This window comes from Meles meles, chromosome 13 (genome assembly GCF_922984935.1).
Source record: "Meles meles chromosome 13, mMelMel3.1 paternal haplotype, whole genome shotgun sequence".
NCBI classification, from domain to species: Eukaryota; Metazoa; Chordata; class Mammalia; order Carnivora; family Mustelidae; genus Meles; species Meles meles.
Window position 1 is genome coordinate 33,646,890 of NC_060078.1, and position 26,520 is coordinate 33,673,409.

Below are 26,520 nucleotides of genomic sequence, written 5' to 3' on the forward strand. Positions count from 1 at the left end.
GAATGTAAGTTGCACAAAGACAGAAATTTTCCATTTTTCACCCCTGCTGTATCTGCTGCCTATTAACAGTCCCAGGTTGGTATTTATTAAATACATGTTGAATGAAGATCCTTCAAAACTGTCTTTTCCTACAAGCAAGCAACTTTAAAGCAAGAAAAGAGCAGAACCAAAGTAGTTTTTCTAGACTGCTTTCAGTGCTGTGGAATCCTGCCCTGGTTGATCAAGGGATGCATTCTGACATAAGCTTACACACCTTTAGACACAGTCAGGTCCTTTATAATTGGCAGATTTCATGAAATGTTAGAACTAGTTCTAAAGTGGGCAGAGGCAGAAAGTTTGAAAGTTAGCTTAGTTCCTGCCCCTTTCATTCCCCACAAAGTATGCCTTCTGTGTACTAGGATGGGTTTAATGACTATCTTTTTGTTATTAAAAAGTGAATCTACTGCTTCTCCAAAGACAAGTTTGGTAGTTTTTCTGGTAATGGATTTAGAAGATCTTAGATCTTGCCTTTGACACTCATCGTTAACTTTGCTGTTGTAGTGGATTTTAACATGCCTCTGGATTAAACTACAATTCCCAGGGTTCATCTCTAGGTGAATTCTGGGAAGTGTGGCAAAAGAACGCTTACAACCATGGTTAACCTTGGAAGACTTAACAGCTAGCATGAAAACAGAACTACATTTCCCAGAGTGCATCTCTTAGGGTATTCTGGGAAGTGTGGCGGAGGCCACTGGGGCGGGAAAGCCCTACTTCCCAGGAGCCTTACTAGTTCCCTGGTTTCTGCTGATTCCTGAGGCCTAGGAAGGCACCCTCCCCCAAATTCAGAGTGAGTACAGCGGAACAGAAAACTGTTGAGGTTTTAAGCAAAGGAGGGATTTTATGGGAAGGCATAATCAAAACTTGAAAAAAAGCTCTCGGTCACAGCATTTTGTGATTTTTAGCTTAGTCGTTTCCTTACTGCAGGAACCAGGGAATGGCCCAGTTTTGCATCGTAACTTAAAGAACTATCCTTTTAACTAAAGCTAAAGCTAATATTCTAACTAAAGCTAGTATTTTTCTGGTACTTTCTTGGAGAGTCATTTAAAAACGGAATTTGCTTACTTTTTTGCCTTGTGTCTGCATTATTTTTTAATTGAGGGAGGAAACATTTTTAGAAAGCAAATCATAAAGCTACTTAAGGGGACCTTGAAATCTGTACCCTTTGGCTCCTCAGTTTTGCATATTTCCTCATTCCACTGAGGTCCACAGTAATGAATAGACAGACTGAAAAGGGCTCTCTCAAAGTCTACCAAACTTCTTGGTAGAATAACCAGAGAGATTCGAGATGGGCCCTTTCTTCATGCTGTAGTACTTTACAAAGTAGTCTTTCTTCTTAAAATGAACAGGATAAAAAATGTAGGAATTATTTATTACAGGGGCTTGAGAGATATTGTTAATCTTAACAGCCTTGCCTCCTCATCAAATAATTTTTGGTAAAAACAATATTATCTTTCATCTTTATCAGTCCTTGTACTTTTAAAGACAATAATCATAAATGAATGTTGAAAAATGCTTTCCCATGTATTTCTCATCAAAACAAGAGTTTTGGAGCCAGATAGCCCTGGGCTTGAAACTGCTATTGTCTAAAACTGTGATTTCAGATTAGTTAAAGCTTTATCTTCCTCACTTGTAAAATGGGATAAATTCGTTCACTCATTCATTCACCCATCGATCGATATTATGTTTTACATTGTGATAGAAACAGTGCTAGGAAGATACAATCCCACCCCTTAAAGATTTTACAGTTCAACAGATCTGAGAATTATGTAGAAACCTGACATGGTTGTAATACACTTCAGATCCATTTTCTCTCCTTCTTCCCCTAAGAGAAGTGAGACAGAAAGGAAGCTCCAAGGAGTTAGATGACAGCTCCAGATCACAAATTCAGTCAGTGGGAAAATAAAAGTCCGGAGTCTCTTCAGTGCTTACTTCCCTGTTCCTTCCTCAGTTTGGAGATAAGCACAGACTGTAAAAGAGAAGGCAAGCCTGAGCTTGTCATCTAATGTAAAATAACGGTGCTAGTATTTTCTTCCAAAACTTATTTTAGGAATAGTGAACTTTTATCCCCAGCATGCCATCAGGAATAAAATACCATAATAGTTGCCAATTCAAACAAAAACAATTCTGTTTGTAATGTGGATTTGAGGATCATGGCAGGTGTACCAGTTGTTTTCCAGCATGTTTACTAAAGGTGAGCCCTTGAGCCAATACACTTTAAATAAAACATCACACTGAAGACCTCCAGAAGAGTAAAAAATCACAAACCATTTAGAAAAAAGCAACACATTTTCCCTGCATTAGATTCCTAAATAGTGTGGAGTTTTAAGAAATTATATTTTCATTTTAAAAGTAATTTCACATATCACCATTGTTAAAAGACCTCTTTTTTCTTTCTTTCTTTTTCTTTTTTTTTTTTTGGACTGAGGTACATAAAGAAATGCAACACATATACCAGTTGGTTCCTGTACTGTGTTTCTGTGCTCATGTTATAAAAATGCTGTAAATGTACTGTAATATTCTAAAAACCTAGAGTGGTCAAAACCACAGTAAATAAATGAGCACAGGACATCAAACAGTTTGCAAAAGGGAAACTAGAACTATTAAATCTCAAAACACTTTTAATCTCGGTAGTTATTACAAACATATAAAATGAAAGGATTTTTTTTTTTAAAGCCAAACACTACTGAATCTTGTAAATGCAGCAATGTGTAGAAAGAGCCATATGATTTTAAACTAAATTTTGTCCCAGTAATTCTACTTTGGGAAACTTAAAAGAAGTAGCCTGAAAATATCAGCACACGGGTATTTAGTGGTATCTTATTTCTGGTAATTTTAAAATCCAAGCAACCTAAATGTCTAAAATCAGGGGAATGTTTAGCCAAATAAGGATGAGTCTACCTGAATGTATTATTTTGCAGCTAAAAATATTATATAGCTTATACAAAAACATAGAAAACTGCTTGTGATGTGTTTTGTGAAAGCCAGTTGACAAAAATGTGTCCTCTAATTACAAATATGTAGAAGTTGTACATGTAAAGGGGCACCTGGGTGGCTCAGTGGGTTAAAGCCTCTGCTTTCAGCTCAGGTCATGATCCCAGGGTCCTGGGATCAAGCCTCACATTGGGCTCTCTGCTCAGTGGGGAGCCTGCTTCCCTCCCTCCCTCTCTCTGCCTGTCTCTCTGCCTACTTGTGATCTCTGTCAAATAAACAGATAAAATCTTAAAAAAAAAAGTTGTACATGTAAAAAAGATTAGAAAATACATAAGTTATATTTATGTGGTCATATTATGGACACCCTCACAATTCTCTCTTCTAGATGTCCTATAATGTAATTATGTTAATTCTATAATTCAAATTATATACTTCAAAGAGAAAATTACAGTTAAAGCTGATTTTTAAGGAAATCACTTTCTCTTCTTTGACTTTTCAATAATCTCTATAGTTTTTATATAAGATGTGTATGAAAATATGAAAGGGACCATTTAGAAAAGGAATTCGACTTGATTTTTTTTTTAAGATTTTATTTATTTATTAGACAGACAGAGATCACAAGTAGGCAGAGAGGCAGGCAGAGAGGGGACAAAGCAGGCTCCCCGCCGAGCAGAGAGCCTGATGCAGGGCTCAATCCTAGGACCCTGGGATCATGACCTGAGCTGAAGGCAGAGGCTTTAACCCACTGAGCCACCCAGGCGCCTCTAGACTTAATTTTTATCTACTAGGTTTATGACTATACCAATGAAGGTACAATTCTCAGTTGAAATAAGTCTGGTTTTCCTCTTGATTGTTAATGTTTTTTCAAAGTTACATTAAGAACTTCACTATGTTTTTTACAAACTGTGACCACCATCCCATGAGTCAGCAGGCCATGATAATCCACAACTGGCTAAGGTTAATTTAGTAACAGAAACTAGACGAAACATCAGGCAGCCAAGGCCAGTGGGCCACACATTTGGTAGTTAATAGCTCAACCAAATAGCTCTTGGCTCTCAGGATTCAAGGAACTAACAAAAAGAATTCCTTTTGGCTCCCTGGGACTGTGATGAGGTAATCCTGTTAAAGATTTGGTTATGTGTACTTCTGGTCACTTTAAAAATACAAATAAGTGTATATTTATGTTTACTGATATGTATATGTCCTTTTGTTTTTCTTTTCTTCTTTTTTTTTTTTTTTTTTTTTTTTTTTTTTTAAGAGAAGGAGAGAAGTAGGGGCAGGCAGGGACAGAGGGAGAGGGAGAGAGAATCTTAAGCAGACTGCATGCTCAGTACAGAGACCAACACAGGGCTCAATCCCACAACCCTCAGATCATGACATTAGCCAAAATCAAGAGTTGGTTGCTTAACCAACGAAGCCAACCAGGCACCCCTATGTCCTTTCCTTTATAAATTAATTATATCGTGGTAAACCAAATATTACTTGCTTTTCTTACTTAAACATATATTGTGAATATCTTTCCCTGTTACTGTATATGAATGTTTCCACTGTTACCTTGTATTTATTTATTTTAAAGATTTTACTTATTTGAGAGAGAGAGAGTAGGGGAGGGGGCAGAGGGAGAGGGAAAGAGAAAATCCCAAGCAGACTCCTTGCTGACGTGTAGCTTGATCTCAGGACCCTGAGACCATGACCTGAGCCAAAACCAAGAGTCAGACGCTTAACTGACTGAGCCACCCAGGCGCCCCTCTTCTATTTATTTTTAAGAGCTGTATATTATTACCCTTTATCATACTTCTTAGTTAATGTTCCTATACCTATCCTTTTCTTTATAAGATAAATTCATAGAAGTGGAATTGCTAGGTGAAAAGGATGTTTATTTACCCTGTTGATAGATATTCCCAAATTGCCCTTCCCCAAAATACTATACCAGTTTACACTCTCAGAGTTTGTACATGAGACGTATACATAGGACATATCTATGTACAAGAAACGTAAATATATTTCTTCCAGTATATCACACAAGTCGTTAGGTTATTAAACTAGGAATTATGCTTTTTAATACTCTTCTATCATGCTTTTTAACCCACATATCACATGTTGCCTTCTGGGAAAGCTGTTTGTCTTCTCTCTCCTACTAGAGACCCTTGATAGCAGGTTTTTCATCCAGTATATTTCTGTGTTCCTTAAAGGACCTTGCATAAAGTCAGTTTTCAGTAAATACTTCTTGTTGAATGTTGTTTGCTAAATGTATTTTACCCTTGGCTAGGACACTGATTGTAGCCAAAACTGTCCAAAGGATTAGTCATCAGTGATTCATAATTATGCAACCAAGAAGTAAGCCTAAACTTTAGATGTTCCTCAGTAATTTGTTTAGTGTCAAAGCTTCCTCCCCTGGGCACAGTTAAAAGGGTGGTTGGTTACTTGTGCTGATTTTCTTGTTTCAGTGGAACTTCTTGAATTTATTGCCAATGGGGGAATAAAATATTTATTGATAAACAATTTAAAAGGAATCATCTTGGGGTGCCTGGATGGCTCAGTGGATTAAATCGCCTCTGCCTTTGGCTCGGGTCATGATCTCGGGGTCTGGGATCGAGCCCCGCATCGGGCTCTCTGCTCAGCGGGGAGCCTGCTTCCCCCTATCTCTGCTTACTTGTGATCTCTCTATGACAAATAAATAAATAAAATCTTTAAAAAAAAAATAACAGGAATCACCTTCTACAGAATGGATGCATAAGATACAGAATTTTTTTTCTCTCACAATGAGACACACAAAATAGAAAATATCTTAGATTCATGTAGATTTGCATAGCTGCCTTTTGAAATATTTTCTTGATGGCCATGATTTTTATATTTTTATTAACCTATAGGATTCCTCTTCATTCTCAGAGGGACTTTGGCTATCATATATTCTGAGAAACTTACTTCAGTTACTTGGAGACATTCCCAGTCTTACCTGGTCTTAGAGTAATGCTAGCTGCTGTAACAAACTTTAAAAGTTCAGTTGCTTAATATGGCTGAAGTTTATTTCTCACTCATAAATCGTCCAAAGTGTTTGTGTGTGAGTACTTTAGTTGGAAGGTGGCTTTTCTCCATGTTGTGATTCAAGGATCCAGGTTTCTCCATCTAATGGCTCTGCCATTCCAGAGTCTTACAAGCAGGAGGAGGAAAGGGGATGATGGCATACCCACTTTTTAAAAATTATTATTATTTTTAAATTTTTACTTAAAGATTTATTTACTTTAGAGAGTGTGCACACACACCGAGTTGGGGGGAAGGGCAGAGAGAGAGGGAGAGAATCTCAAGAAGACTCCAGGTTGATGGCAGAGACTGGTATGGGGCTTGACCTCACCACCCTGAGATCAGGACCTGAGATGAAACGAAGAGTCTGGTGCTCAACCGACTGAGCCACCTGGGAGCCTCTAGGCATACCCACTTCATGGCTGCTTCATCCTAGAAGAGATATACATCACTTACACTCACACTGCATTGTTAAAACCTACTTTTGGCACTGCTTAGATAGAAGGAGAGAAATGTAAATTGTGGCTTAGCAGCTACCTTTTAGCAACAATTCTTAGGAGGAGGAATGTATTTTTTTGTAGATAGCAGAGTCTCAACCAATTAGGTAGGCAGAACAGGTTGCAATTTCATAGATTAGAAAAGGGGTACTGAGAAGTTGAAATCCCACAGCTAGTTAGTGGAACAAATGCAATTTAGAAGCCAGATCATCTGACTACTATTCAGTTTCTTTTCTCAATATTAAAAAGTAATCCTATCCTGGCTGAAAGTATAACCATCTTGGTGATTCATTACTTTAATTGCATACTATGACTTTTTTTTTTTCTTTTAACTTCTCTTTTCTCTAAGGACCTGACAATGTCCCTGTATTGTAGAATTGCTTGCAGAAGAAAATCTTTTTGGTACTTTAGGCTGCTGTCAACTTATGTCGCTAAGACCCGGTGAGTTGTGACCAACCTGAGCTCTATTATTCTCTTTTTGGCCCATTAAGTTATAAAATACAAATATCTCAAAATCCTATATTGAGGATGAAGAATACATGATTAAGATTTACATATAAGGATAGTCATTACAAATTATTTATAATTGGAAAAATTCTAAACTAAATTTCCAATAATAACTAAAATATCTGACATAGTTAAATATTAAGTTCTATTAAGATAAGAACTTTGTCTTTCCCACTCTGGTACCCCTCTGCATACGGGTACTCCTCTGGTACCCGTGTATAAAATAATACCAGGTGCGGGGCACCTGGGTGCCTCAGTGGGTTAAAGCCTCTGCCTTCGGCTTGGGTCATGATCCCAGGGTCCTGGGATCGAGCCCCACATCGGGTTCTCTGTTCTGCGGGGAGCCTGCTTCCTACTCCCTCTCTGTCTGCCTCTCTGCCTACTTGTGATCGCTGTCTGTCAAATAAATAAAATCTTAAAAAAAATAATACCAGGTGCATAGTAGGCACTAAAGGACTACTGAATCGATGAGTGACCAAGAAGGGAGAAATTAATTAAACAATGATACACCCCTATGATGAAATTAAAAACTATACGGAATAGTAATAGTTCATGAAGTTTCCTGAAAATAAGGTAGATAATTCTAATTACTTCACCCCTCACCCTCTAAGAAAGAACTAAACTACCAGTTAGAGGTAGACTAGGAGAAAAATCAAAACCAAAAACCCTACTCCAGTACAGGAAGATGGTAAAGGACTTCTTTGTTACAGCCTGGGAAAATTTGAAATCTGTGAATTTGAAATCACTAGCTATTCTCATAGTTTTGAGGGTTTAAATTTGCACCATCTGTGTTATGTCCCCCAAACCCCAACCGAAGAAAAGAATGTCAGTAGTAGTTGTAGACTTATAAGACCACTGGGCACCTTGCAGAAGCAAAGGTGAAACTCCTCTGAAGAAAAATACACTCATAACCAGGGCCTCCTACTGGAAAAGCTCTGCCAAATGTGAGTGCCCAGTCCAGAATTTCAAGGCACATAAGCACACAACGATACGTGAACAAAAGTGAGAAAAGGAAATTGTGGTACTTATATTATTTTAGGTTATTTGTAGTTCCCAGGCTGAGACTCTGAGAACAATGACTGAATTACTGTACAATTATTGAATGGTCTAAAACTGACTGCATTAAAATGATTTTAAAATGAGTAAAAAAATCATGAGAGAATGAAATCCTATCAATAAAGAACATGGCATGAAAAGAATGTTAAAGAAAAAAGGCTACAAGTAGGTATGATCCTGAATACACCTATCTATGTACAGGTACGCACAATAAATAGTTTAAAGAATTCCCAGGTGTAAACAGTGATCATCTCTGAAGGGTGAGATTCTTGATGATTTCCCTTTTTTGAACAAATTGCTAACTGTATTTTCTGATTTTTATGGGATGACTTTTTATTTTTACAAATAGGAAAATAAGTTTATGTCCAATAATCTTAGTGTTGTTTCCATACTACTATAACTAATGGGGGAAAATGGATTTTTTAAATTAGTGTTCCTGATCAAGAAGGAAAATGTAAGGAACGTTTGGGATCTCAGTTGCAGTTCCAGTGAGGCCCCAGATTTAAGACCTTAACCTGAGTGTTTTTGTAGGTGTTTTGCTTTTTGGGGTCATTAGGGTAAATAAAGCTCAGGTTGTATGACTCTTACTGTTCTTTTAGGAGGGCAGCTTTGTTTGTTCTATTGTTTATATTTGCTAACTTCTAAGTGGCACAAGTCTCTCCTTTGACATGCATTAAGTCTTTGCCCCAGGAAGTGACAGTATCTTATAATAAGTTTAAAAATACCATGAGTATTAAAATCTCAGGTTTCTTTGGTCTTGTGTTTATAAAGAGCTCATTGTAACCCCTTTTATCATACAGTCAAAAATACGTTCCTAAAGATGCCGCTGGGGCACATTTATCATTTTCCTTTGTAGTTTTATGTGAAGCTAACTCTGTTAGTGTTACAAAAGCTCCCAGATCCTACAGGAAATACCTATAAACTGCATTGCCTACTTCAGTGACAAAATCTGCCATAAATCTGAGTCTGTTTTGGGCTTTTAATAGGCAAAAATGGTTATCCCTAAGGGTCCAGAAGGAGAATTTATATTCAGTACTCCCGAATCATGTGGACCCTGACCTGATTTCCAAGGCTCTTGAAGGGATAAACTTAGGTAATCTTTAATGAAGGTGCTTGAAGCCTAGATCTGGATCCAGTACTATTTCTTCTAGAGAAGTTAATGATAGGATGTTGTCTTTTCTACATTTGTATTTTGACCATTGAAGATATTACACTTATTAAGTAAGTGTAGGTCAAGTATAGGCTTCACTTTCCCACCAGTGGTCTCTTTGGTAGAGATAAGGAGCTAATGGTGTCCACCTAGGGGGCTAGGTGTTGGAAGCAGGAATGCACTGAAGTTAACATCTGCTCTTTATCATCCCTAGATTGAAAGAGAGTTAACTCAAAGTATGGTGTTGGCTCTTCATCTATAATAATAAAGTCTGCACTCATCCCTAGGTATTCTGTGGTTGATGTTTTATCACTGTACTTGTTTTCCTTTCACTCCATTGCATATAAATTCTTGCCTCACAGTGTAATATTTGCAAAGTACCCTGAGGTTCAATTCAGTAAATATTTATTACCCTTGAAATTCAATTCAATAAACATTTATTGAATTGAGCCATTCAATATCTAATTACTGGAGATACAGAACTAAGGCTGACCCTGCCCTTAAGAAGATCATAGTCTTTCAGGGGAAAAAGCAATTTAGGATATAAATAAAAGGAAATAACCGTGATAGGAGAGGGATGCAAGAACCAAATTCTGAAAGATGAATGCTGTACAAGTAACTAAGTGTGGTTTAATAATGCTTTATTTCCAAAATACAGGTATTTATTTGAGCTGAAGGAAGATGATGATGCATGTAAAAAAGCCCAGCAGACAGGAGCATTTTATCTCTTTCATAGCCTGGCTCCTTTGCTTCAGAAATCTGGACACCAATACCAGGCCCCCCGGCATAACCTACTAGGTAAGCCCAAAGAGGACCAGTAGAGTAGACCAGCCTGTGGCCATTAAGCAGAATTTCATCCATATCAAACCCCTGAGAAGGCTCCTTCAACTTTAGAGTCCAGATTTTTCAAGTTACTTCTACCAATTCATTATTTAGTGTTTAAACCCAAGTTGCCCATATACTATTTAGTGACGGTATGAACCACTATTGCCTTAAACTAGGGGTCAGTGAATCTGCTGTCCAAATTGGAACCCACTGCTGGTTTTTGGAACCACAGCTGTGCTCATTCATTTACATATTGCCTGTGACTGTTTTCGAACTACAGTGGCAGAACAGAGTGGTATGACAGAGAGCCACATGGCTCATAAAACCTAAAATATTTGCCCAGCTCTGCTTAAACCAGTGATTTTCAGCCTCCATGGAATTGCATACTGTTCTACTATTTAAGATTTGCATCATAACTTCATTTCTTTTAGAAGGATCAAAAGTAAAAGTGAATTAAAATTAATTTGAGAACTCTTTTAGGGTATGTAAATAAAGATATCTAAGGCACTGGGATTTAGCAGTCAAGGTTCAAACTTTCAGTATTATATGATGTCACTATACACTGACTGACTTCTAAATACAAAGGCAGTGAATTTCCTCCATGAGTCAGATGTTAAATGCTTGGATGGGTAGTTTCTAGCAGTGCAGAAGTGTATCAGGATGCCAACAGAAAAAATGTTATGTTGTATTATGAACAAAGAAATATGTCCTTCATGCACAAGAGGACATATTTTCTCCCTATACAGCACTTGTCTTACACAGACTGGGATCCTGGATGAATAGTCTACTCCAGGCCACCCATGCAGTGTAATCTAAATTATATGTAACTGATTTAGTCTCTAGCATTTTAAGCATGACACTTTTTTTTTTTCAGCACCGTGATACATTAACTTATCATGTATCTTTTGAACTAGGGAATATTCTCCTTTCATGATACAATCATAGAATACAGTGGTACACAGCAAGAATTCTTTTAGTCTAAACACTTTAGGTTGCTGATGAGAAGATGGAGGTCTAGAGAGACTAAGTGATTAGACCAAGATTACATAGCGAATTAGCTGCAGGGCAGTGGCTAGAAGCAGGTGTACCTACTTCAAGCTGAAGTGGATGATTTCCTAGAAGGTTAATATGGCTATGGTAATTTAATGAAAACCTCTGTTTTCTTCCCTTCTCCTTTTGTTTCTTAGAGTTGGAAAGACTCCTGGCAAAGTTTGGACAGGACACACAAAGAATAGAAGACTCTGTCCTGATTGGATGCTCTGAACAGCATGAGGCATGGTTTGCTCTGGATCTAGGTCTAAACAGCTCCTCTTCCAAAAATGGTATAGAACATTATTTCTAATGAGTACTTCCCAGTGGTGCTCAGACTTTGGGATCTCATGTAATAGTAAAATTTCAAAGAAAATTTTATGAATACCAAAGGTTATCAACCTTTTTTTTTTTTAAAGTTAGGATATAAAAAAATACTACCCATCTACTGTCATCATTTATAAGAAGATAAAGAACATTTTAATACTTTCTAAGGTAGGTAGTAGCTACACAGATGTTTATTATTTTATTCTCTGTACCTTTACACATTTTATATTTCTTAACTCTTTCATGACATCATTCTTATCTCAGGTGAACAAACATGTTACCATGCTCAGGGTCTTCAAACCTGCCTTTGGGAACCAGTTTGGTATAAGGTTCATGGTTGCTACTGGGCTCATTCATTTACAGACTCCTTCTGGGTCTAGTTGTCAATGTCATGATGCTGTTACGCGGAGCAGATAGGAGCTTAGAGGTGCCATTTTACCTCTTTTCCAGGGATAGTGTGTGGTTAGTGCAAATATTCTTATTACTCTGAAGAGGATCTTGAGAAATACTATGCTCTGATGTCTCTCAGATTTGCCTGAATGTAAACAGTCACCCAGTGCTTACTAAAAAATAAAGATTTCTGGGCCTCATATACCTGCTGTTCAGAATCCCCAGGTTGGGGCTTGAGAACCTGTATATTTTTTGTTTTCCCTAGTTAAGTATTATTAGGTGAGTTTGGGAAACACTTGAGAGGGGCCCCAAGGCAAAGTTCAGTGTTTGTTTCATTTCATCCTCTGTTCTCATTTTCTAGCTTCCTTACAGAAACTAGAAATGGAGACAGAGCTCAAGGGCTCTTTCACTGAGTTGACGAAGGCTCTCTTTCAGCTGAACACAAAGGATGCCTCCTTGCTGACCATGGTAGAGTCTGACTTCTTAGTTCTAGAGGGAATTTAGTAAAGCAGTGTTTATGGGTGAATACAATGGGTGTTTATGTATTCACCCATGCTAGAATGACATCTGGTTTCCTCTCGAGCAGGCAGATCACAGTCCTTCCTATAAACCTTGGGAGAGGACAATGTGCTGTAGAGAGATTGCTTATTCTCCTTTCTTTTGCCCTTATTTTTCACAGGACCATTTTCTCCCAAGGACATGTAGATCTATCAGCCTCATGATATTTTTAATGACCCATAGCATAACATACATCATTATGTTATTCCTATGAGAAATTACTTTGATTGCTTTAATGACTTATCCTCACAGCTTTAGACTTCACTTGTTAAAGTGCTTTTGGTTGTTCATTTAACTTAAAAAGACATCTCTAAACATTTTTTGCAAAAAAATCCCACTTTTATTAGGGAGGAGTACCTGATGGGGCATTACACTGGAAATATTGGAAATATCTTATTTTTAAGTTGGCTCCTAAGTACATGGGGCATTCATTATAATAGTTTATATATTCTATGTATTTTAAATGAATCATACTTTCTCTTACTCATATTTCAAATGCTAGAGGAGTATGTCCAGATAGTTTCCTTTTTTTAAAGTTCAAACAGTTGATACCCACTTAAAGTAGGTGAGCTGGAAAGGACTTGGCATTTCCCTTTGAATTGCTCTAAATACTAGGCCCAGCCCTATTAGAGATGAGCTTCACATTCTCTCCAAATGAAATCAGCCTATCTTTGTATTCCTAGGCTCAGGCTCTTCTCCGTTGGCATGATGCTCATCAGTTCTGTAGCAGAAGTGGGCAGCCCACCAAGAAGAATATGGCTGGCAGCAAGCGTGTGTGCCCTTCTAATAAGATCATCTATTATCCACAAGTAAGCACTACTTAAGGACAGACATCCAGGAAGACTGTGTGCTAGCTTGTCCTAGGGATAGAAGCCTATACAGTTAAAAGGCTTTCCTTAGTTATTCATTCCTTCCTCCCATTAACAGGCCCAAAACCCTAATGTCTAAGTTTCCATTCCCTTTTCCTAGATGGCTCCTGTGGTGATCACTCTAGTGTCAGATGGGACTCGATGCCTGCTTGCTCGCCAGAGTTCCTTTCCCAAGGGAATGTATTCTGCTTTGGCAGGTTTTTGTGATATAGGTAAGAAGTTTAGGGCATGTACAGATGACTATAGGACACGAAAGCTTAACAGTAGTAGGTATTTCTTTATCTTGTTGCTGCTGTTCCGGAGTCGCAGGCACACTGTTCCCTGACAAGTCAAAAAACTGCCTTCTGGCATTGTAATTGTCCAGTATTAGGCAAGTTTTCAAACATATGGCATACCTGAAAGAATTATACCCAAAGAATTATACAGTTAATACTCTCCCATACACTTACCACCTAGATCCTATACTTGGTTTCTTCATTTACTTTATCACATATATATCCATTCTATCCATTTATCAATCCATTTTCTTCTTTGATTCATAGTTTGCAGACATTAGTACACTTCTCCCTAAATATTTCAGCATGCACTGTATTTATCAGAATTCAATAGATATTTATAGGGTTTTTTTCTCAGTCTACTGGGATAAAATTTGCAAAAGGTGAAACATGGCATTAGAATTTTGTTAAAGCTGAGGTCAGCGGTAGCCTCTCTAATTGTCACTCTTACTTTGCAGTCTCACTAAGTAACTAACAGTATAAGTATTGTAGTTCAGCACCCAACTCCAGATTTGAGTCCTGTTGTTGTAGAGACTCAGGGATTTAGGGCTCTCCCCAAGAATAATTCATTGAAACTTTGGAGCAGTTTTGGGCTCCTTTCACAGATGGGCATTTGTATCACCCTTCCCACTGCAGGGCTGTCCTGAATTAATCTGAGTGCTTATAGGTGAAAGTCTGGAAGAGGCTGTCCGGAGAGAAGTTGCAGAAGAGGTGGGATTGGAGCTGGAAAGACTGCAGTACTCTGCATCCCAGCACTGGCCCTTTCCTAATAGCTCACTCATGATTGCTTGTCATGCAACTGTGAAACCAGGGCAGACAGAGGTAAGTTCTGACGCTTCCCTTATGCTGTGGTATTTCCTTTGCTTCACCCACGTTGGCCAGTAGGCACCTGTTTAGTCCAGCATTGTCTACGTTATTCAAAGATGTGTAATGTAGGATTTTTCCCTTAAGGAGTTTGCAATCTTATAAAGGAAACAATCTCCATGCAAATTCAGAACAGCCACACAATTACCATTCTTCTTTGTATGTATCTCAGTTACGTGACTATTTTTCAGCAGGACTTAGCAGAGCATCTTACAAAGAGTAGGCACATAATAAATATATCAAATTAAATGACTGATTTCAGGGTTGGTCTTATTGTTCAAGTCTCTTGGGATGTTGGGGACCAGTTATATAAAATCAAAGGAACTTCTGGGTGAAAAGGATTTAGATGTTGTCTTATCCAACCTCATCTTGCTCTTCTGCAGCATCCGATAGATGGCATTGTGGTCCTTACTCGCCAAAGTCTATTGTGTTTTGGTTTGCATAGAATTAATAATATCTCATCTGTCTCAGCTTCCTGTGGATACAATGTGCCTTTGATAATCAGTAATTATCCCTTATCCTTTAGAGAGGAGTAATTTTATGTTTTTCTTTAAATTGAAAGTTAATCAAAAGTTACTTATATATTACACCTCACTGTTAACCACTCTTTAGTATTTCAGTATTTGTGTTTCTGGGACTTTTAAAAGCCACTTTTTTTCTTTTACACTATTTAAAAAAATATATTTAACTCTCACCTTTTAGTTATGCCTCTTTTGCTTCTGTGCAGTATCTAAAACTAATTATCTCCCAGCCTGTAGATCCCAGGTCCTGCTTAGTTCTGGGAACATTTTTCTCACCTTTGGCGAGAGTATTCTAAATTTTGTACTCCTAACCTTACATTCTGTTTTCCTTTATGTCTTTTAGATCCAGGTGAACTTGAAAGAACTAGAGGCAGCTGGCTGGTTCAGACATGATGAGGTGGCCACAGCCCTGAGGAAAAACAGTCCATATACTCAGCAACAGAACGGGACATTCTGGTTGCCCCCCAAGTTAGCCATTGCCCACCAACTGATTAAGGAGTGGGTGGAAAAGCCGTCCTGCTCTACCCTGCCTGCTTAGCCCAGATTGAGCCACCTAGGTCCCTTCTCAGTATCCTGGAAGGGCATAAGAGAGCTCAGTTGATAAAAGGGGAGGTGACCAACAGCCATCTCCAACTTCATAGTAAGACGGAGTGGGAGGTGACCCTGCAGCAGGATGCCTCTAATAGCAGTGTTAAGGAAGTTCCTATTCATAGGCAATCAAAATGCCAAACTGATGTCAAAATCAGAGGGAAGTCTGAAGCATTAGCTTGAAAGTAGGCCCCCGTGCATCCGTTTCAACCGAGGTCTTGGAAGCAAACACTTTTTGGCATATATCTCATTAATGCTGAGTTTACACTAACTGCCAAAATGTGCCTGGTATAATTTTAATGTTAACTTAGTAGTGAAGACATACAGCAAATCTCAACCCACTACTGAGTTACTTTTCATCCTCATAGAATTAGGAGAAATGGAACAATATAACATTTAAAAACTCATGTACAGGTAGTTATTTTGTACATGGTATTTAAATAAAAGTCATATTTCTTTAAGTCATCTGAAGGGATAAAGAAAGTGGGAGCCAAGGTCTTCCTCAGAGTACTCAGTAATATATCAGATGCAGTGATGTTTTGCTGAGGCAACTGCATCCCAGTGGGGCTTAAGATAGCTAAGTCTTTTTTACTTGGACAGCTTATGACCCAAAGAAAAGATGATCACTTTGCCATGTCTGATTTCCTAAATATAAAATGGTTACTGCCATTTGCATACTGTTAAGTATTATAACTTCAGCTAAGGGATTAGTGAGGGTGAACCATTTTTTGTTTTATGGGATAAACTAAATTTAGGATTGCTCATCCATTTATATATGTCATTCTACACCTTCTCATAGGGGAGGATTTATCTGGAGGAAATAAAATAAAATTTCCACACCCTGGTTCAGATGTGTATTTTTGCCTTATGAAGTGAGGAAATAGTAGAAAGTGAGAATCTGGGGCAGGGGGTGAGGAGGGAGAAAAGGAATCTATTTGTATGATAAACACTGAAGTCCAGGTTCCAAGTGTGGAACAACTGAAGTGATGGGCAGAAGAAATACTGTTCGGTCTGTTTGAAAACAGGACTGGGTGGGAAAGATTTATATCTTCGGACGATTTCAGGCACTAATTTGTGATAAAAGACAAAAGTGGCAGAGATCCCAAGATTATTCATACATTAAAGTCTACAGGACTAAGCAAAAGAGATTCTAGAACTAGACAAGATGAAGTGCTGAATTTCTCTTTGATCCCAAAAGGTCACTGCTTTTGCCATTGCCAGCAAATCATCAGTGCTTTGGAGAACTCAAAGTGCCTTCACCAGGAAATGTTGAGGGATAGTATGTGATGGGACTTGATTGTCCTGTTAGGTTGGCAGCTTGCCCTGACCTGAACTGAACCAGCATGTAGAAGGGAAAAGCACTCTCGAAAGAGAGGTCCTGAGATTTCTTCATATCTTGCAGTTAGAAGAAAACAGTTCAGGGTCCATGTGTATTACCATCTCCCAATCTTTTCTGTCTCTATGTGGGTGTGTTTGTGAGCACATGTGTACACATCCCTAATCTGAAAATACTGATAGAAAGGGGAGTGTGCAGGATTCCTGGTTATGAGTTTCTCAAACTTACCACGGAGTAACTGTTTGCTTTTGGATTAACGTGTTGTTTTGGAAAAGGAAAGATGAGAGGCTAATAGAAGAGCTGCAACATTGAACTTTGTTTCCTGGCAGTGAGTGGAAAGAGGGCTTTGCTTCTTAGAACTCCAAGGATATCTGAAAGTTGAGGCAAAAGAGGGCAGGCTTCGGGTACTGAAAATGGCAGATAAAGAAAAGGAACTTTGGTACAGGGCCTATCTGGCTGGACAATATTCATGTGGCAATGAGTGATGAAGGTGCTAAGGATAAAAAGGGCCACTCAGTCCATGAAGCAGGAGAGCACAAACAGGTAAAATATTAGAACAAATGTATTTACCACTGGAGTGAACCTGGCTTAAGGTCATTTCTGGTAACTGAATAAAAAAGCGATTCATTCATTTCACATTTTTGCCTATCACCCTCCTTTCTCTTCCTTTAATCCTCAATAAAGATAAGCTTAATGTTCTAAACACAGACTGTGTAAATCTCTCGGGCTGTCCAGGGGCTTGATTTTTCTCTCTTCTACTGACTTCAAAACCTTGTATGTACCTCAGCTGAGATCACAAAGACTTATGCAGAGTGGACAACATTTGGGGTTCACAGAGAAGTTAGCCTGTGAAACTTGTATTAAAGAAACATTTTAACTAGATGAGTCATCTAAACTAGACATGAGCACAGTTGAGACTCCATATTTATTTAAGAAGAAAAAAAGGGAGGCTAGGTGTGCTGGCTAATCTTTTATCGGCTTACTTGTGGGCCTGTGATCAGTGTTATCAGGCAGCTGTATGCCCATGCTTTGTAAAAGGTTCGACGCAGGTCCTGCCAGTCCAGCTTGGGAGCTATAGGATTCCAGTATATTTGAAACCAGGTTCAGGTCTACATCCACTGGTGTCATAACAGATCCTCCTGCACCAGAATCTTCCTCATCTGAATTATTACTGGTAGTCTGGGATAGCGGTTCCTTATTTATGGAGAGAAAACAAAATCATGGGATAGCAGGCCATTAGATTAGATGGTAGTTACAATAAAAACTAAGCAACAATGTAAAACTGAATTCTAAATTAAAAAGGAAATTTCTTATCCTTAATAATAGAAAATAAAAATGAGGTCTAATAACTTCACAATTTAACACACATATTAGAATTTGGTTCCAAAGATTTTTTTTTTTTTTAAGATTTTATTTATTTGTCAGAGAGAGAGAGAGATCACAAGTAGGCAGAGAGGCAGGCAGAGGCAGAGGGAGAAGCAGGCTCCCCGCCAAGCAAGGATCCCGATATGGGACTTGATCCTAGGACGCTGGGATCATGACCCGAGCCAAAGGCAGCCCCTTAACCAACCGAGCCACCTGGGCGTCCTGGTTCCAAAGATTTTTAACACACTTCTTTCTAGGAAAAGTTTCTATAAATTGGGTTTCTTCCTTGTTTTCAAATAGCCCAAGGGAGATAACCAAGGCTAAGGAGACATAGCTTGCCTAAGAGGTTTTTGTTTTGTTTTGTTTTTGACAGAGATCACAAGTAGGCAGAGAGGCAGACGGTGGGAGGGGGGCAGGCTACCTGTTGAGCAGAGAGCCTATTGTAGGGGTTGATCCCAGGACACTGAGATCATGACCTGAGCCGAAGGCAGAGGCTTTACCCCACTGAACCATCCAGGCGTCCCTTGCCTAAGAGTTTTAAAAGAGATAGGCAAATATGAACATTAAAAAAAAAAAAAAAAGAATCTGGGATGCCTGGGTGGCTCAGGTGGTTGAGCAACTTCCTTCAGCTCAGGTCATGATCCTGGAGTCCCGAGATGAAGTCTTGCATCAGGCTCCCTGAGCAGCGGGGAGTCTGCATCTCCTCCTGACCCTCTCCGTCTCGTGCTGTTTCTCTTTCAAATAAATAAATAAATAAATCTATAAATAAATAAATAGAAGAGAATCTAATTTTTTCTCTAAATGAAAGAAACTAATTTCCTTTTTTTTCCCCAATGAAAAAACTTCAAGTAAAAACCTGAGGCTCTGTGGACTCAAACCACCAAGAATTTGAAGTGTTACTTGAACCTCTGTGGTTTCATAGGTTGGGGAAAGAATGTGAAAGACTGTAGCTTGATTTATAGGCCTTAGTATCTTTGCTATTCAAAGTGCAGCCCAGGAATCAGCAGTATGCTCATTACATGCCTGTTAGACATGTAAGATCTCAGGCTTCCCCCTAGACCTACTTAACCCGAATCTACATTTTATTTACTACACTTTAATTTCTTTTTTACTTCAATTTTATTTAGGTCATTAGATGGCTCATATACATATTAATATTTTAGAAACACTGCTTTAGATAAATCTAAGATATTGTTTCTTGGTTCCTATTAGGTTTGGGCAATATTTGAAGTGATTATAGTTTAAATGTGGTTTAGATGATGAAAGCAAGGTGAATAACATTCATTAAGGGCCTTAATATGAATTTCACTGTTGGCTTATTTAGTTCTCACGTTAATTCTACAATTTAAGGATTACTGGTTAATGGATATATATTCACAGTGGATGGCTGAGCTGGACTTCAAACCCTAATCCCCAAGACTCCAGGGTCCACTCTCTTTCATAATGTCTCTTAGGTCCAGGTTAGACACTGCTGGTATAAACACTAGGATAAAAAAATGAGTGGAAGGTGAATTCTTTAATTGGTCCTAAATTAAGAAAACATAGAACAAACACTATTAAGACTTGAAAATAATTTGGATTTACTTAAGATCCTTTCTGTTTTTATTTTAATTTTTATTTTTTTAAAGATTTTATTTACTTATTTGACAGAGATCACAAGTAGGCAAAGAGGCAGGCAGAAAGAGAGGGAAGCAGGCTCCCTGCTGAGCAGAGAGCCCGATATGGGGCTCAATCCCAGGACCCTGAGATCATGACCTGAGCCAAAGGCAGAGGCTTTAACCCACTGAGCCACCCAGATGCCCTCCTTTCTGTTTTTTTTTTTAAATTTAATTAATTAATTAATTAATTAGTTAATTTTTATTTACTTATTCCTCCTTTCTGTTTTTAAAGTCTGTGTAAGCTGTTAGTAGTAGAATGTAACCATGATTTTTTTTTTAAATCATAATGGATAACATAGAATAAGTAATATAATAAGCTTATATTTAGGAGAAAGAAATTAATAATCCTTCATCCTATTAGGGAAACATTAGCAATCTTGTATTCTTATTTATTTCAAATTAAAAAATCAAATTCATCACCAATAAAAGGATAAAAATTAAAAAAAAAAGTAAGATAAAATACAGTTTTAGCTCTCCTTCATAATACTAAGATATTCAGATAGGAGAAGAGGTTAAACACTCACGTACCATTTGCTTCTGGGTGGTGAAACTTTTGCCGATACTGGTATGTGCCAATTCCTGGTCCATCTGAGCCATGTATGACTTGAGATTATTAAGAGTTCCTTTCACAGATGCATCCTCCTCTGTCTCCTGTGTTTTAATATCCAAGTCATCATCACTGTCTAAACATTCAAAGTCTTCCTCATCCAGATCATCGGAGTCTGATTCATGAGAACTTGGCCCTACGACCCCAACACAGAAAGAGCCACATGGTAATTTTTTCTTCAGTGATTACACCTCTCAAAGAGTTAAATATTATCTGCAGAAAAGGACCAATATACAGAGATAAATTACTTCATAAAATTCTCTTCTGGAAAATGGTACTGTGGGCAGATATTTGCAGAAAAGTACACAGGCTGAGCTGAAAAATATAGCTTTATTTTTTTATTATGAATTTGATTACTAAAATTTTTTACTTAAAAAACTTAAAAGCTACAGAATACATGAATATATTTTGATATAAATATTCAAGCCATATGGAGTTGTTATTGTCTCACTTCTCACTCTCTTCCCAGAGTTAAGCATCTTTTAATAGTTTGGTGGGTACTCAGGCCTTTATGCAGTTCTGTACACATGTATAAAAACACAAGGGTGTATATATATGTATACACACACACACACACATACACACATTGAACCATGTTTGCTTTTCTACTTATTTATATGTCATGCAAGTCCTTCTTTGTGAAAACATATAGATGGACCTCATTCTTTCTTAAGATTGCATAATATTTCATAATACGGTTGTACTATAATTTATTTAACCATTTCCTTCTTCATGGATATTTAGGATGTTCTACTTTTTTCTACTACAATGCTATAATCACCATTTTATCTTTTTTTTTTTTTTTTTTTTTATTTGACGGAGAGAGAGATCACAAGTAGGCAGAGAGGCAGGCAGAGAGAGAGGAGGAAGCAGGCTCCCTGCGGAGCAGAGAGCCCGACGCGGGGCTCGATCCCAGGACCCCGAGATCATGACCTGAGCCGAAGGCAGCGGCTTAACCCACTGAGCCACCCAGGTGCCCCTATAATCACCATTTTAGCACATACATGTCTTTTCATAGAGAAAATTCCTGGAAGTGAAATAACTAAGTCAAAGGTTATAAACTTTCTAGAGTTCCAAACTACCCTGTGAAAGACATCTTACATTTCCATGCTCACAGTTTGATAGTACCCATTTCTTCAACCCTTTGAGAAAACTGGGTATTGTCAATATTTTAAATCTTTGGCAATATGATAGGCAAAAAAATAAGTTCTTATTTTGTATTGTGTATTTACTTATTAGAAACAGTTTTAAGTATTTTCAAATATTTATTTGTCTATATTTCTTCCTCAAGGCATTGCCTGCTTATATCCTTTGTTGATTTTTAAAATTGGGCTATTTGTCTTTGTATTATTAGTGTTAAGTACTGTAGTCTAAAAGAGAAAAAGCAGTATAACATGGAAGCCACGATAAAACCATCTCTAGCCACACAGCATTCGTTCATTCAACAAATATTCAATGAGCAGCTACTATGTTAGGCACTGAGGTAAGTATCCTCTACAAAATCATTCAACTGCACAGAAGTTCATGGTTGAAAGCAATTCAAAATAATCAAGAGAAAGCAAATACTTTGATTTCCAACAGACCCAATGCTCTAGTACTCTAGCAATAGCCTTGCTACTTATAGTTTCAAAATGAAAATAAACATCACACTGTAACTTACCTAAAACCTTGTCAAAATAATTAAGAAAAGAGTCTGCATCAAAAGTGATTGGAGCCTCAGAAGGTTCTCTGTAAGATTAAAGGAGAAAGACCATTTATCTTGAACACAACTCTCTGGAACTTTCTTTTTTAAAGCAGTGCCATTCTTAGGAAAACTACTAGAGATATGATCTCAAAAGAAGTGCAGCAAGAAAAACTGTAGTTTAAATGGTCTTGCAGGGCAAAAGAAATGGGAAAGACTGATGAAATAAGAGTAAAGGGTGCCTGGGTGGCTCAGCTGGTTAAGCATCTGCCTTCAGCTTAGGTCATGTTCCCAGGGTCCTGGGATCCGGTCCCGAGTCTGGCTCCATGATCAGCCAGGAGTCTCCTTCTCCCTCTGTCTCTCCCTCACCTCTTGTGCTCACGATCTGCCCCTCTCTTGCAAAAATAAATAAGATCTTAAAAAAAAAAAAAAAAAGTAAAAATTTCACTTTGTTTATGCACATTTAGCTTATGTTGATTTAGAGACCTACCCACCCTGCACCTCCCACAAGATATAAATATATATATAGCATTAGCAGAAGAAATCACATCTCTGGGTTAATTAAAAAAAAAAAAGTCTGTTTCTTTAGGAATTAAACTTTTAGAAGTAAGAACATACTTTCTCTTATCTTTGCTTTCTTTTTTTTAAAGCTAGCTCTATGCTCAGGGTGGAGCCCAACATGGGGCTTGAACTCATAATCCTGAAATCAAGACCTGAGCTGAGATAAAGAGTCAGAGGCTTAGCTGAGTGAGCCACCCAGGCACCTCCACACCCCCTTATCTCTGCTTTCTTTCTTGTTTTTTTGTTGTTTTTTTTTTAAAGATTGTATTTATTTATTTGACAGAGACAGACACAGTGAGAGAGGGAACACAAGCAGGGGGAGTGGGAGAGAGAGAAGCAGGTTTCCCGCGGAGCAGGGAGCCTGATGCCGGGCTCAATCCCAGGATCCTGGGATCATGACTTGAGCCAAAGGCAGACACTTAGTGACTGAGCCACCCAGGCGCTCCTTATCTCTGCTTTCTTAAAAACAGAATACTGAACATAAATTTTAATCTTCTCATGAGGCTCAAGAGCATCAACATGAATAAAGATATATTTGCTGTACAACTGGCAATTCCAACTGCCTTATTTTCCTATTACTTGCCAAATGTAACTTCCCATTTCTTCTGTTATTATTTCTTCCTCTGATAAACTCTTTTACACCCCTCTTTTGAATGTGAAGCTTCCCATCAACTTGTGGGTGGCAGACTGATTGGAAGTATGGGTTTGCTGAGAGCTCGATGTTAAGAGTCCATAAGGTTCTGAGTAAAAGTTTAAAGAATAAAATACACAATTTCCTTGCACAGCTCTGGGATGGACATTTTTAGATCTGTTGAGTAGTCTCTCTGACTCACTTTAAGAATTGCAAAGAATCAGGCTATTAGAAATACAACTCCAGATAAATTATCACGGTACTAGGCAGTAAAAGAGGGAAACACAGCAGTACAAATCATTTACTGAAAAGAAAAACAAGAGTGGAAATGGCAATGACTAGATGACTTCAACATCTGCATTCTAGCTACTTAGATATTTATACTCTAACACAAATTACCGAGGCAGCTCTGCTCCTTTGTGGGTTGAGACTTTGGAAATGAAAGCTTTCATGCTTTCTGAGACTTGACTTAAGTCATAATTCTCTTCCTCCTTGGAAACTGGCTCTGCATCTTTTTTGCCAGCAGCTTCCTGCAGCAGCTGGTCCAGCTGATCTGGTGAGAGATCCAACCACTGGTCATCTGAAAAAGAAGAAAACATGACACCGCCATACCACACTGAACATGGCAGGTACTCTCAGAAGAGGGCCTTGTGAGACTTTGTGGAATATTTTCATTTTTCCTAACACTTCTGCTCTATCCTGGTCCACACTTACCATCTTCTGGGGGAAGATTAGCTTCTTCCTTCTTAAGCTCTTCTATATCAAATGGTATGGTCTGTAATAAGGTTAAGATTTCTTCACCTGGGCTCATAGCAAGAGAACTATAAAAAAAAAAAAAAAAAAAGACATGGGGATATTTTTATAAGACAGCTTAGAAAAATAATCACAAAAATAGAATTTTAAAGCTGGGAGGAATAATCTAGTCTAATTCATGTTTAAACAATTGTTTTATAGACCCCCCCCTTTTTCTTAAAATTTTACCAGGAACTCTAAAATATAAAAGAGCTCAAAGAAAAACTATTTTGTACAGAAAAGGAAACTATCAACAAACTGAAAAGACAACCTACTGAATGCAAGAAAATATTTGCAAAATCATACATCTGATAAAGGGTTAATATCCAAAATAGATGAAGAACTCATACAACTTGATAGTAAACAAAAAATATGATTTACTTTTTAAAATTTATATTCAATTAACCAACATACACTACATCATTAGTTTCTGATGTAGTGTTCAATGATTCATCAGTTAAAAACAATCTGATTTAAAAATGGGCAGAGGACCTGAATATAAGATGTACAAATGGCCAATAGGCACATGAAAAGGTGCTCAACATCACTTTTCATCAGGAAAATGCAGATCAAAATCATCATGAGATACCACCTCACGCCAGTCAGAAAGGCTATTACCAAAAAGATAAGACAGTTGGTAAGGATGTGGAGAAAAGGGAACCCTTGTGCATTGGTGGGGAAAATGGGTGCAACCAGTATGGAAAACAGTATGGAGATTCCTCAAAAAATTAAAAACAGAACTATCATCTGACCCAGTAATTCTACTTCTGGATATATATATATATATATATATATATATATAGGAAAAGAAAACAGGATATTGAAGAGATGCCTGCAACTCCCTTCTCTGCAACATTACTCACAATAGCTAAAGACACAGAAACCACCTAAGGGCCCACCAGTGGATGACTGGATAAAGGAGATGTACCTAATTAATATAATAATAATAAAAAATAATAATCGATACAATTATATTACAAATACATATAATATATACAAATGTATTATGCAGAGAAATATATGTGAGAAAGAAGGATAAAGAAGAAATATATATGAGAAAGAAGGATTCCAATATGTTAATGGAATAAACCAGAGAATGACAAACACCGCATGGTGTCACACGTATGTGGAATGTCAAAAAAAAAAAAAAGTAAAGTTCATAGAAACAGAGTGTAGAAAAGAGGATGCCAGGGGTTAGGGAGTGAGGGAAATAAGGAGGGGCTGGTAAAAGGGTACAGAGTTTCTGAAAACCATCTAAGGATCTAATGTAAAACATGGTGACTATAACACTGTATCATATAAATGAAATCTGCTCAGACAGTAGAACTTTAATGTTCAAATTGCCCCACCAAGAAGATAAATATATGAGGTGATGGAACTGCCAATTAACTAGATCTCTTCACATGTGCAAATATCAAATCACCATGATGTACTCTTTAAATATCTTACAATTCTGTTCCTCAAATTATTTTTCAGTAAAGCTGAGAAAGAAAAACTGCTTTGACTGAAATGGGAGTTTGGAAGCTCAGAGGTATATCCATTTCAGCTTTGCCTTTGGTTCTGCAGCAGAAAGCATGGAAGACAATTATGAAGCTGCTGACAGTACAGCTCTTTCAATTTATAGATAGCATACATACGAGGAAAAGAAAACCCAGAACAAAGTATGAACTAAAATTAATATTGCATGTATGAAATGCTAGGTTAGCACTTTATTTTATTTTTTAAAGATTTTTATTCTTCTCCTATGAAACAAGATGGGATTGGGAGGGCGACAAACCATAAGTGACTCTTAATTTCACAAAACAAACCGAGGGTTGCTGGGGGGAGAGGGGGTTGGGAGAGGGGGAAGGGGGTTATGGACATTGGGGAGGGTATGTGCTATGGTGAGTGCTGTGAAGTGTGTAAACCTGGCGACTCACAGACCTGTACCCCTGGGGATAAAAATACATTATATTTTTATAAAAAAAATAAGAAATAAATAAAAAAAATTTTTTTTAAAAAGATTTTTATTGATTTACTTGACAGAGAGAGAGCACAGCCGGGGGGAGCAGCAGGTAGGGGGAGAGGGAGAAGCAGGCTCATCCTGAGCAGGGAGCCCCATGGAGGGCTTGGTTCTAGGACCCTGGGATCATGACCTGAGCCGAAGGCAGACACTGAAACTACTGAGCCACCTAGGTGCCCCTAGGCTAGCCCTTTAAATACAGTTTCTTATTCAGTTCTCTAATTACTATTATGAGGTAATAATCCTCTCATTTACAGATGAGAAAACCAGAGCTCAGTGAAGTTCTATAACATCTGAAAGGTCACTGAGTTAGAGCAGTCTTGAAATCAAGTGTTCAGATACTAACTTATGATCCTCCTACAATAAACTGATGAAGAAATACACACAGAGATATTATCTGTACGATGAGTATGTTATTTTATTTTATTATTATTTTTAAA

General features: G+C 37.8%; 2 protein-coding genes across 8 annotated transcripts in view; one reads left to right on the forward strand and one right to left on the reverse strand.

The window, feature by feature from the left end:
- Positions 1–739: 739 nt before the first annotated feature.
- NUDT13 (nudix hydrolase 13) lies at positions 740–16,291 on the forward strand. Of its 5 annotated transcripts, XM_046026512.1 has the most exons (9): positions 740–826; positions 6,838–6,929; positions 9,860–9,999; positions 11,214–11,348; positions 12,134–12,240; positions 13,014–13,139; positions 13,300–13,411; positions 14,142–14,296; positions 15,203–16,291. In XM_046026512.1, exons 2-9 carry the CDS (start codon positions 6,847–6,849, stop codon positions 15,395–15,397), a joined length of 1,053 nt encoding a protein of 350 aa, XP_045882468.1. In that variant the 5' UTR covers positions 740–826; positions 6,838–6,846; the 3' UTR covers positions 15,398–16,291. The 5 variants fall into 5 exon arrangements, with proteins under 5 accessions (XP_045882468.1, XP_045882469.1, XP_045882470.1 ...); XM_046026513.1 differs by lacking the exon at positions 13,300–13,411 and having other exon boundaries at positions 15,203–15,338; XM_046026514.1 differs by lacking the exons at positions 740–826; positions 6,838–6,929; positions 9,860–9,999 and adding an exon at positions 11,475–11,550 and having other exon boundaries at positions 11,211–11,348.
- A 1,076-nt stretch (positions 16,292–17,367) lies between these two features.
- Positions 17,368–26,520, reverse strand: part of ECD (ecdysoneless cell cycle regulator) — a 37,291-nt gene continuing 28,138 nt past the window's right edge. For all 3 annotated transcript variants that reach the window (XM_046026502.1, XM_046026500.1, XM_046026501.1), the window contains exons 10-14: positions 24,001–24,107; positions 23,686–23,866; positions 22,074–22,141; positions 20,335–20,549; positions 17,368–17,977 (exon numbers count right to left, since the gene is read on the reverse strand). In XM_046026502.1, coding sequence (XP_045882458.1) covers positions 17,747–17,977; positions 20,335–20,549; positions 22,074–22,141; positions 23,686–23,866; positions 24,001–24,107 — 802 coding nt within the window. In that variant the 3' untranslated portion in view covers positions 17,368–17,746. The remainder of the gene's footprint in view (positions 17,978–20,334; positions 20,550–22,073; positions 22,142–23,685; positions 23,867–24,000; positions 24,108–26,520) is intronic.